The sequence below is a fragment of the Maniola hyperantus genome, chromosome 20 (assembly GCF_902806685.2).
Source record: "Maniola hyperantus chromosome 20, iAphHyp1.2, whole genome shotgun sequence".
Taxonomy (NCBI): domain Eukaryota; kingdom Metazoa; phylum Arthropoda; class Insecta; order Lepidoptera; family Nymphalidae; genus Maniola; species Maniola hyperantus.
This window is the reverse complement of record NC_048555.1, coordinates 9,194,656-9,207,223: the sequence shown is the minus strand read 5'-3', so window position 1 is coordinate 9,207,223 and position 12,568 is coordinate 9,194,656. Positions and strand designations below refer to the sequence as shown.

The following is a 12,568-nucleotide window of genomic DNA, read 5'->3' as shown; positions in this document are numbered from 1 at the left end:
TTTTTCATCCAAGGTTCAAATAGATCTGTGGTGCAAACAAACTACGTGTTTGTCAGACGACGTGCTTGGCAAAGATTGTCGGCGAGTTTGACAAACATGTTTGACCGTTTACGGAGGTTTACGGGCATTCATTAGGGCGTTTCGCGTTTTTTCACTAGCCGGCACAGCAGCCGAGGAAGCATATTAAATGTATGAAGCCGGTGCCGTCGCCGTTGCCGGTAAGTGGAAAAACATGCCATTATGCTTGTCCGGCTGCCGCGCCGTTGCCGTCACCGGCGCCGCGCCGTGCCATTGCTGTGCCGCCTATTGGAAAAACGGCCTCAGTGATCACTGATCTGTGATTACTGGTGATTACTTTACTCTATGGATCAAAAGACTTCACAGGTGCTTCACAGAGTACTTTGTAATTTATGAAAAAAAGACTTCAACGCGGTCATTGGTCAAAAAATCAAAATAAAGTTTCAAAACCAAAATAATAACATTTTTAGTTTTAACTTGGTTGAAATGCACGGCTAAGTATTAAAGAATCGAATTAAATTGCCTTTGTTCTTTAAATATCTTCTTGTAATGCATATGGGTAGTAATTATTATACTATTACTTATATCTACCTATAGCTTTTTAATTTTAATGTTTCGTCGATTTTATCACTGTTCTTGCGTGCTTTATAACAAAAAGCAAGGTGTTAAATTATGTAAAATGTTAAGTCCAAGGAATAAAAAGTAAGTTGGTATCTTGTTAATCATGAGAAATATATAAATAAGTGGAAACTGGAATTTTTTAAGGTTATGTTGTAAATTTTTCTGATTTATTTTTGCTGTGACTATTGTAGTCAATTTAGTGTACGATTTCGGCACTAGTTTCACTTATCCTTATCAGATGTTAGGTAAAGAACCGGGACCTAGAGCTTAATCATGTTCTTTGAGGCCAGGTTAAATCGAAAAAGCCAAATCTGATCTCCAAAATGACCCATCAAACTATTGACTTATCAACGTTGCTTTTACCAGTGGAGTCAACTAATATGCGCTGTCAAATTAGCCTACGCCCCTTAATTTTTCTTTCCAGACCCCTATAACACTCACGACAGCTATTAGCTGTCAAAAATTAAGTTAATGTTTATTAATTTTCAGGCAATGGTACCCAGTACAGCCTATAGATACAAACAGTATGCCAAGTGTTAAAAGCTTGACCAAAATAAAATATGAGCCAGGAAAGCGAGGCATCCGTAGAGTGGCAATGCTCAATAAGTTATTCATGAAAAACATAACAGATATCATGTCTACTGGAACAGTATCCATGCAGGTGGTGGGCAGAGGGATAGAAATATCTAAGGCAAGATAGTTTTATATCATTTATTATATACTAGCTGATGCCCGCGACTTCGTTCGCGTGGATTTAGGTTTTTAATAATTCCACGGGAACTCTTTGATTTTCCGGGATAAAAAGTAGCCTATGTCACTCTCCAGGTTCTGTAGTATACCCATGCAAAAAATCTTGTCGATCCGTTGCTCCGTTGTGACGTGATTAAAGGAAAAACCAATAAACAAACACAGCTTCGCATTTAGTGATATGTTTTGGCTTACAATTTGATACTAATTGACAAAGCTTCATAGAAATTTTGCACAGAGTTGGTTTGAAATAGCATAGAATAATTTACTTCAATGGTTTTCCAGTTTCTGTAAGATGGGTTTGATTTTTAGGGTTGATAAGATGGTTCTGGGTTCTCTAGATATAGAAATCAAAGACTGCAGTATTGAATGTAAAACCACTTTGATATACTTTAACAAACTTTTATTCAATTATTAATTTACAATCAACTATTCATTTTCCCAGCGTTTCCAGAAGTTCTAGAATTTACTAAAACCATATGTTCATTGAAAATGTCAGAGAGTTAGGACATATCCAGACTAACAGCAATTCACCTAACAGTAGATTATTTCACACAGTATTACACAAAATATAATTAACTAGCTGATGCCCGCGACATCGTTCACGTGGAATTAGGTTTTTAAAAATCCGGTGGGAACTCTTTGATTTTCCGGGATAAAAAGTCGTCTATGTCACTCTCCAGGTCTTTATCTATACCCATGCAAAATATCACGTCAATCCGTTGCACCGTTGCGACCAAGAATTGAAGATTGAGAATTGAAGGACAAACCAACAAACAAACACACTTTCGCATTTATAATAAGGGTACTGATAACTGCATCTTGTGTTCACTTGGAAACATACAAGATTAAACTGCATAGAAAATATAAATTTGTGAGTGGAGCCACAGGACATACAGAGTTGTGTTACACAGTGTATGTATAATTAATTACCATTATTATTTAAATTATTATTTGTTATTAGGTGACAGTAACACCAGACTTCAAAACAGTGAATGTTTTCTGGGTATGCAAGGGTGACATGTCAGATGAGGAGACAAATAGCTTCCTCCACTCTATTGCAGGGCCTTTAAGACATGAGCTGTCAACCCTTCGGCTGATGGGAGAAGTGCCATATATAGTGTTTGTTAAAGGTTTGTAGTTGCAGGTACCAAATTAAAAACTCAGGTTCCGAATTCGGATCCGATATCCGATATCCACTTCCATAACATCCCTGGTTCAAATCATTAACTAATTTTAATATTTTCCGTTTAGACAGAAAAGAGGCACAGTTAGTTGACTTAGATCGTCGGCTGGCAATGGCTGATTATGGCGAAGATTATATACCAACTGAAATGGGACATTTACTGAAAACAGATTTTATGTCTAACACTAAATTGTCACCAGAAATGAAGGTAAGGTCGGCCAGTACAGTTTTTTCAAATTGTTAAAAAAAGAACATTAGCCAGATTACATTAAGCCTTATTAATTGATTTGGATTACCCATACCCTTACCCTAAAAAAAAGCTGTGATAGCCATAGTCATAGTCATAGTCATGGTGGTTAGGACTATTTTTAATTGGACATCGGAAGTTCGATCCTGGGCACGCACATCTAATTTTTCGGAGTTGTGTGCGTTTTAAGTAATTAAATATCACTTGCTTTAACTGTGAAGGAAAATATCGTGAGGAAACCTGCTTGCCTAAGAGTTCTCCATAATGTTCTTAAAGGTATGTGAACTGTGAAGTCTACCAATTTGCACATGGCCAGCATGGTAGACTATATTATATGGCCAAAACCCTTTTCACTCTGAGAGGAGACCCATACTCTGTAGTGAACTGGCGATAGGTTGATTATGATGATGATGATACCCTCTTTAAAATAAATCAATCAGCCTGTTTGGGTCCACTGCTGGACATAGGCCTTCCCAAAAGCGTGCCACACCATCCTCTGCCTTCCTCATCCACCCCCTTTAAAATGAGTAATTAAAACAAACAGGTATGTCATTAAAATAGGTAATTTATTAAAATCCATATTTTTAGGCAAAAATAAGACAACTAGAGGACGAACTACCTATAATAGAAGAACCCCTACCAGAAATGACACACAATGTATTTGATTTGGACCATGAGAAGATTATGAACAGGCTTCTAGCTGCGAGGAAGAGAACCAAGGAGGCTTGGGACAACATAGATGCTGATGCTGAATCCAATTTGATAACTTATAGAGCCTCAGGAGTTAAAGGTTCAGAGATTGATGTTAGCAAACAGAAGAAGGAGTTAGCTGAGTTCTTAATGAAACGACAGGTATGTTTCTTTAAAATTATTTAGAGAGCACTAAGTCCAGTGTGATAACTCATAGAGCTTCATGAGTCCAAGGTTCAGAGATTGATGTTAGCAAACAGAAGAAGGAGTTAGCTGAGTTCTTAGTGAAACGACAGGTATGTTTCTTTAAAATTATTTAAAGAGCACTGAGTTCAGTGTGATAACTCATAGAGCTTCATGAGTATAAGGTTCAAAGATTGATGTTAGCAAACAAAAGAAGGAGTTAGCTGAGTTCTTAGTGAAACGACAGGTATGTTTCTTTAAAATTATTTTAAGAGCACTTTACCTTCCTATTTATAATTAGCTTTAGATTTAGATGAGCTATAGTACGTGGTTGCTCCACACGTCGCCCGCACCGGGTTAGCGCGGGGGCTGTGCTGGTGTGCAGGGCGTTCGCTTCCCGATTGCCATTTCAATCTCTCTCAAACTATAACTATATATTTTTTTTAAATAAATGATATAAGAAATAGCCATGTTAAATGACTAATATTCCCCTTTCCTCTCCAACTAAGCGTCAAGCTTGTGCTAGGAGTAGGTACGACAATAGCGCAACGGGCGGGGTTTGAACCGTCAACCTTTCGGTTTTCAGTCCACTCCTTTACCCGTTAAGCTATTGAGGCTCATTAGCTTTAGATAATGCATAGCTTTCATAACTAGGTAGGTGTGACGTCCTTGGTATAACATTATCGGTCGGCTGATAAATAACAATTTTCCATTAACTTTATATATAAAGTGCGTAAACAGAACGCAATTATGTTCGAGGACAGCCTTTAGAGCGATAAACTTGATAATAAAGAAATATTATGTATGTCAACAATGAAATTAAACAATACACAAACAAAAGAGACTGACGCATACTGCACCAAGCAATTGATAAATGATATAAGTATTGTTTTAATTCAATTCGCATATTGCATTATAATTGACTTTATTTCCCGGGATAAAAAGTAGCCTATGTCCTTCCCCGGGAAGCTATCTCTGTACTGAATTTCGTCAAAATCGGTTGAATGGATGGGCCGTGAAAGGCTAGCAGACAAACAGACGGACAGATAGACAGACAGACACACTTTCGTATTTATAATATTAGTATGGATAATTTATAAGGAATCATAATGATAATCGAAACATTAATAAGTTTAAAGCAAAGCCGGATCAGCGGATCAGTATGAAAGGGTAAAGTTTTCTTAGATCTTAATTCTTCGGCCAGTCGCTTGTACTTGGCAACGAGCTTCAACGTTATGACACAATTTTTACGTAATTTATGCTGAAGACCCATTTCATTATAGAGAAAGAGCCAGTGCATGCCAGACCTTCGTTATTTTATAAAAGCTGAAATTTATTAACAGGGGCGTCTCCATAAAATCGTAGTTTGATTCTCAACAATGATTGAAGCAGCTTTCCGTCATCGAAAACTGAAGATGGGCGTCAGCCAGGTTAACTAATCGTATAGTAGCGAGAATGTACGAATCAGGACAGATTAGGACAGCATCATGAATATCATATACCTACCTACCGAAAGTTGTCGGGTGGGCACTTAGCGAATTTCTCTTAAGGGTGTCTGGCAGAGGGTTGCTACGACACTAACGTGTCTAGCAATGCATGACGTGATTTCTAAAGAAAATATAAAAAAAATTGAAAATCATTGAAAATACCGGAAAATCAAAGAGTTCCTACGGGATTTTCTTAAATTCACGGGGACGAAGTCGCGGGTATCATTAAGATGAAAATAATGTCAGTAGGTACCTACCCTTATTATAAATGTGAAAGTGTGTTTGTTTGTTGGTTTATTGACGTGATTTTTTGCATGGGTATAGATAAAAACCTGGAGAGTGACATATGCTACTTTTTATCCCGGAAAATCAAAAAGTTCCCACGGGATTTTCAAAAAAACAATTCCACGCGGACAAAGTCGCGGGCATCAGCTAGTAAATAGGCAATATGTATGACTATAGAGTCGTCGATATTATTTTGTGTTATAATAAAAAGATAAACTGGCTCACTGACACATGAACGTACCGCGCGCTGTTTAGAAAATCACGAATATGCCGAAAAATAAGAAATGTGCTGAATTTCTAAATCTCTCTAAACAAGTTTGGTACTGACGTTCCCTTACCAATAGGTATAATAACTCGGTATACCTACTCTTTACACTTCCATCTACAAGTACGCCAAATTTTCAGATCCTACAAAATAAGCTCCACAAAAAACTCCGAGACGAACGCGCAACTCTAGAAGCAGTGCACGACGAACAAACCAGATATTATGACGAAGACGAAGAAATTTACGACGAAGATTATTACGAGGATTTAGACGATCCATTTTCTGCCAATAAAGAGGAGTTAGCAGAGAACGGGAAGAAAATAAGATAATGCTGTATTACTGCTGGTTAATTTATGATTTGTAAATATTAGTTATAATATGTAGTAGTTGAAAGGTAGGTATATAAATGAATTAACGAAAGTAAACGTTGTTTTTATTCTGCTAAACATTCATCATTATCATCATTATGAACAACCCATCGCCGGCTCACTACAGAACACGGGTCTCCTCTCAGTATGGAGAGAGTTTGGCAATAGTCCACCACGCTAGCCAAGTGCGGATTGGCTGACTTCACACACCTTTTAGTACATTATGGAGAACTCTCAGGCATGCAGGTTTCCTCACGATGTTTTTCTTCACCGTTAAAGCAAGTGATATTTAATTACTTAGACGCACATAACTCCGAAAAAACTGTGACAGCCTAGTGGTTAGGACGTCCACCTTCTAATATCGGAGGTCGGGGGTTCGATTCCGGGCACGCACCTCTAACTTTTCGGAGTTATGTGCGTTTTAATTCATTAAATATCACTTGCTTTAACGGTGAAGGAAAACATCGTGAGGAAACCTGCATGCCTGAGAGTTCTCCATAATGTTCTCAAAGGTGCGTGAAGTCTACCAATCCGCACATGGCCAGCGTGGTAGACTGGTCAAAACCCTTCTCACTCTGAGAGGAGACCGGTGCTCTGTAGTGAGCCGGTGATGGGTTGATCATGATGATGACATAACTCCGAAAAGTTAGAGGTGCGTGCCCTGGATCGAACCTCCGATCTTCGATTAGGAGGCGGACGTCCTAACCACTGGGCTTACGCTACAGATTGCTAAACATTATAAACAAGTAAAATTATTAGTTGTTCTCTAGACTCTAGTGGGAATGTCTAGAGTCTAAACTTAATGTAGATACTAGATAGGTACTTAATATATTTTCGGTGGCATCCGCCAAGAAAAGATTCTGAAAAAATTCACCCCCTAAGGGCGGCAAATAGGGGTTTGAAATTGGTGTAATCCACGCAGATTAAGTCGCGGGCATAAGCTAGTGAAAAATATGATAATAATATGTTCTATATTATGTATCTTTATTTTTGTAAAGAGCTTGCCTAAGGAAGAAGAATTAATTACGTAGAATTTTCATCGGCGATTTCAATCTATGCAAACAATCAGAAGAAATCCCAACAATTTTGATATGGCAGACTACCTAATCTTCCAACTATTCCATACTATACGTAAAAAAACCGGCTAAGTGCGTGGCGGGCCACGCGCAGTGTAGGGTTCCGTAGTCACAACGTAGCCATGATAGTTTTTCTTTAAAATTGATTATATATACCTACTACTGCTGTGAATGTTTTCACGTTCCTATAAACTACCATTTGGCTGATAAAGGGGGGGGGGGCACTTGAGTTGACTCTAATAAAAATTAGCACTTTAAAACATCATATTTTACAAATGCATCTAGAAATCGACAAATGATGTTCCCACACCCACAGTATTTTTAAGAGACCTATTCAACGATACCCCACACTATGGGGTAGACGAGAAAAAAAATTCATCCCCACTTTAAATGTAGGGGAGCTACCGTAAAAAAATATTTATCACAATTTTATTTCACCACTTTGTCGGCGTGGTTAATATTTATACCCATGCCAAATTACAGATTTCTAGCACTAATAGTCTCTGAGATTAACCGAGGACGGACGGACGGATATGGCGAAACTATAAGGGTTCCTTGTTTACTACGGAACCCTAAAAATGCAATCGATTTTTGGTCACAATGCGTTCGACGACACTGCGCCCGTATCAAGCTATCAGACACACTTCAAATTGAATGAGAGGATAATGGCGATCAGGTCATCGCAATCAGGGACGAATTGGGGGAATGTATTGTACCTATCGGGGAACATTCACGGATACAATGTATTAAATCAACCTCCCTGGGGCAGTGGTGAGCGCCTCTTAAGTGGAGGTCTCGGGTTCGATTCCTGGCAGAGTAAATTTGGAATTTTTAAATTTTCTCTGGTCATCTAGTGGAAGGCTTTGGCCGTGGCTAGTTACCACCCTACAAAACCGTGCCGCAAAGCTATTTAGCGTTCCAGTACGATGCCGCGTAGAGACCGATCGGGGGTAGTAGGTAGGTACGTGTTTTATGAAACTTCCATAGGTACCCCTTCCAAGTTAGCCCGCTTCCATCTTAGACTGCATCATCACCTACCAGGTGAGATCCCAGTAAAGGGCTAGCTTGTATCGCAATAAAAAAACCGGCCAAGTGCGAGTCAGACTCGCGCACTGAGGGTTCCATACTACAATCTTATTTTATCGACATTTTGCATGATTAATCAAAAACTATTATGCCTAAAATAAATCAAAATCTGTTTTAGAATGTACAGGTAAAACCCTTTCATGATTCTAGGTCAACGGGAAGTACCTTGTAGGTTTCTTGACAGACAGACAGACAAAGTGATCCTATAAGGGTTCCTTTTGAGGTACGGAACCCTAAAAATAATTTAAATAATAAACTGTTTTTCAAAAACTGCTTTAAATATTTTTAATGGTATTAAAAATATTTAAAATACATTGAAGTAATAGATGGCAAAAAGTAATTAATCTTAATTGTACTCAGCTCTTTATTAAAAAAAAAAAATTACCAGCAACGAAATGCACGTAATAATAATTTATGCCTTATTTATGCATTTTATTATTCAATTCAATTCGCAGATATAGAAGTACCTAAGTTTATAACATGTAAGTAGTATGTAGGTAGGCAGGCGCAACACATTAGATAAACTATAAAGACACTTATTGGTATACCGGGATCAGTAGATTAGAACTAAAAATAGAATTCAAGAAACAGTAATCCCAGTTTATAATAGCGAAAACCTGTTGTAATGCTCAACAAGTTGCGAACCGTTTAAGTATATACTAATGCGGGTAGGCAATAGGCGTGCTGAAATTATAAGGGACTTCGGAATTTTCCGGCAGCTCGGCCGTTACGCTGTGAAAACATAGTATATTGTTCAAACAATATCGATTTTCTCACTGTAGCTGTTACCCTTGTGTTATCGATTTCGTTGCCAAGTCACGTTCGTAGCGTATAGTGCTTAGGTTTTTCGGCGTTTTTTCAGGGTAGCACTTAGAGAATTATAGGTTTTATAGGTTTTATGTCGGGCATGGAGTAATAAAGTTAATCCAGGTTTTGTGTAGTGCAATATCGAGCGGGGGTATGGCGGGCGGCGCCGCGGGGGGTGCGGGCCGGCCACCTGTTCGCGCCCGCCCCGCGTCCCGCGCCGTCGCCACCCCGGCCCGCTGCGCGCGAGCCCTTCCCTCCACTCATTCGTTTCGCGACGCATCCTCTCGCCGGCCGGCTTCCGCCTCATTCGCACCGCGTCCGCTTGCCGTATCGCTCGATCCACACACGTTCCTAACCCCAGACATGACGGAGAGTACGGACACCCCCGCGGCGGCAGCGCCCGAGAAGACCCCGACCGAGAATGGAACCACCGAAACTCCTCCCGAAGAGACCCCCGAAAAGGCAACTGAAGAAAAAGAAAAGGAGACCCCGCCGCCCAAAGAGATGCGCGCGGTCGTTCTCACCGGCTTCGGGGGTCTCAAAACTGTTAAAATTTTGAAGAAGCCTGAGCCCACACTATCCGAAGGAGAGGTCCTGATTCGCGTCAAAGCCTGGTGAGTGTTTCAGTTTTTTATTATATGTAGATTTATCTTTCTGACCAGAAATGATTTACTGGTTTTTGATCAATAAGATCAAAAAACAGTAAATATTTTTTTACAAGAGTGGGTAGACAACAGAACTCTCAGACTGTTTCTGTTGTTGATTGATATTGTTTGTCGGTTATTTTTACGTTCGCCGTAAAATCAATTAGATATGAAAGTTACGAAAACAACTTCGTTATCTATCATCGTCAGTGCCGTAATAACGAGTCTGGCGATTTCTTCGTGATATAATTTCACGGGCGGCGACTTGTACCCACTTACCCAGTGCTCGGCTGCACTGTAGTATACCGTCGGATCCCGTTTGCCGCGTCTCGCTGCTTCATTAACATCTGCCGCGCCGTGTAGCAAGGCTTATGTGCCCGATTGAAAATTTTGCACGCACATTGCATTCTTTGCCGGCGAGACGCGCCCCTCGCCAGATTTACACTGTAACGACCAGCTCAGGGACGACGATTCCTTAAACGATAATATTCTACAATTTTACAACTTAACATAATTTATATGTATTTAAAGTTAATCTTTTAGAAATCTGCATATCATTTACTATTTAATAACTGTACTTCGCACTTTTGAAGCGACATAAAAAAATGTCTCGAAAAAACTCAAACTGTCATCCGAATCCGCTAGCCGAGTTCATGCGAAAGGTAGTATAAATGACTTATATTATTCTTTGTTCGTTTTTATCGCTTCAGCGCTCAGATAATGCATCGGGCCAAACTCGCCGACAGGCTACTTACGAGCCATGAATTATCTGCCACTTTTCTGCTGTGGCAGCCTTAACAAAGCGTGCACTTGACGATTCTGAAGAGGCCGTTTCTCGAATTAAGTAATGACCCATTAAGTGCGAGCTATGTTGTAGGTCGGCTGGCGTTTTATCTAACTTAATTGGTGCGTTGATGTCTAATAGTTGATTAAAAGATATCATCTAAGTTACATGTAAGCAAGTTTCGGAACCGGAATGTACGAAGAGAGGCAACCGGCAAGGTTAAGGGAGTGGGTCTGCGTGGGTGTACGGAGTGAGGTGCAAGGCAGGCGCAGAGCGCATCCCCGCTCTCTCTAAATATAGCTCGCTTATCTCCGACTTACTATATTATAGTATGTAAATGACAGAGCTATACTTAACACCAGCTGCCGTGAAAACATAAACTTACGATTTCATAGTTGCAAGTTTACTCAACATTTACGCAATAATATTTCCTTTGAACCATTCAATTCTAACCAAAACGTTTCCATCGAGCTAACAAAGCTTGTATTGATAAACATATTCCTACAGACACGACGTTTACTTTTTTGAATGCATCCAAACTCGTCACTAATTTCTGGGAACTTAAGTAGGGATATGGTAAGGATCAAAAGATCGTCTTTAAATCTAAATATAGATCAGTTCAAGGATGAACGGTGCTCTGTTTAACAGTAACATAAACAAAACAACCAACCACATACCTTAAAGAATGTTGACCCACAAATAAAGAAACACATTATGTAAATCCAAATCTTACAAACCTCCAGATTCCTTATTCGTTTACACAAATTATTTTGGTAATAATTTTCTATTTCTAATAATTTTTTTATCGGGTGGAGTCATGGTTAAATGCAGAAACTTCTGAGCTATTTCATACTACCAAAACGATTTTTTACAAAAATATTGTGATTTCTGAATTAGTATCTGACTGTTCATCATAATGTAAAGCTTCAAATGATTTATACGTAAGCGTAGTGCGTAAGAGTATTCTAGAAATAGAATTAGAGTAAACACTGTGAAACATTTTCCAAACAATCAACCATCATTCCCATTGACTGGCCAGTATACAAGGGTCCCTTATTTTAATAGCGCTATTAAATAAATGATATGTAAGAGTTATAAAATGAAACTCAAACCTATTACACTGTACGTCTATGGTGTAGACGCTTCAGTAACGCCGCTTCACATAATGTTTTTGTAAGACATCAAGGAAGGGATCGGACAGATGAATAACACACCATTATATTCAATTAGGTCAGCCAGTGTCAGAACTGTCTTCCGAGAACAATCTGATATACGCCCTTGTACCCGAGTGGCTTTCTTTTTCTGAGAGTGTTTAATTAAATGTGAATACGATTGGGGGATAAGAGTCTTGTTTGTTTTTGCCCTCTTGACCTGATTTTGACGGCTTGCTTTTTCCTGTAATAACCTCCCTCGTTTGTAAGAGGTCTAAGTGCCTTTTTTTCGCAGAAGATGAATAATTTTGTTGAAATGAGGTCGGCTAAGGGCTCCGGGTGTGGGAGTACGCACCTCTTACTTTTTGGAACTAGGTATTGTGCTTTTTAAGTAACTTCACTTGCTTTAACGGCAAAGAAAAACATTGTGAGGAAACCTGCATGAGTTGGAGTTCTTCTTAATGTTCCAAAGGTGTCGTCTGTCAATCCGCATCCGTTAAGTTTGATGATGATGAGTACTAGGTAGGTACTAAATATTAATATGAATTCTGCTATCGTATAATACTGTTATCAAGAATCCCATCGCGCTGTCATCAGTGACGGTCGTGTTACGTCGAAAGTGCGTGTTAATTGCACACATCCTTTCCTTTGTTGGTGTATCAATTTAAAGCCTAAAAATAACATCTACCCTTCGAGAACTGGGGCTGAGCACTATGGCATAAAGTGCAGCATTGTGTATTTTAATGGGCAACCAAGCCACATAAGATGGGAGAGATGAATTCGTTTATTACCCTCTTCCTTATTGGGACCGTCTGTACGAGATAGCTCTCTTCCTATGAGTCACTAGAAAGTAATGCTCTTGAACTAACTCGATCGGAGTAACTTGCGAGACTCCGCGGGTATGCAATGTCGAGTGGGTGGAC

General features: G+C 39.3%; 2 protein-coding genes across 3 annotated transcripts in view; both read left to right on the top strand.

Moving 5' to 3' along the window:
- Positions 1-396: 396 nt before the first annotated feature.
- LOC117991729 (putative ribosome-binding factor A, mitochondrial) lies at positions 397-6,154 on the top strand. The gene is made up of 6 exons (XM_034979327.2): positions 397-720; positions 1,129-1,330; positions 2,351-2,519; positions 2,641-2,780; positions 3,408-3,671; positions 5,870-6,154. Exons 1-6 carry the CDS (start codon positions 629-631, stop codon positions 6,056-6,058), a joined length of 1,056 nt encoding a protein of 351 aa, XP_034835218.1. The 5' UTR covers positions 397-628; the 3' UTR covers positions 6,059-6,154.
- A 3,050-nt stretch (positions 6,155-9,204) lies between these two features.
- Positions 9,205-12,568, top strand: part of LOC117991587 (synaptic vesicle membrane protein VAT-1 homolog-like) — a 36,899-nt gene continuing 33,535 nt past the window's right edge. For both annotated transcript variants that reach the window (XM_034979178.2, XM_034979177.2), the window contains exon 1: positions 9,205-9,680. In XM_034979178.2, coding sequence (XP_034835069.2) covers positions 9,220-9,680 — 461 coding nt within the window. In that variant the 5' untranslated portion in view covers positions 9,205-9,219. The remainder of the gene's footprint in view (positions 9,681-12,568) is intronic.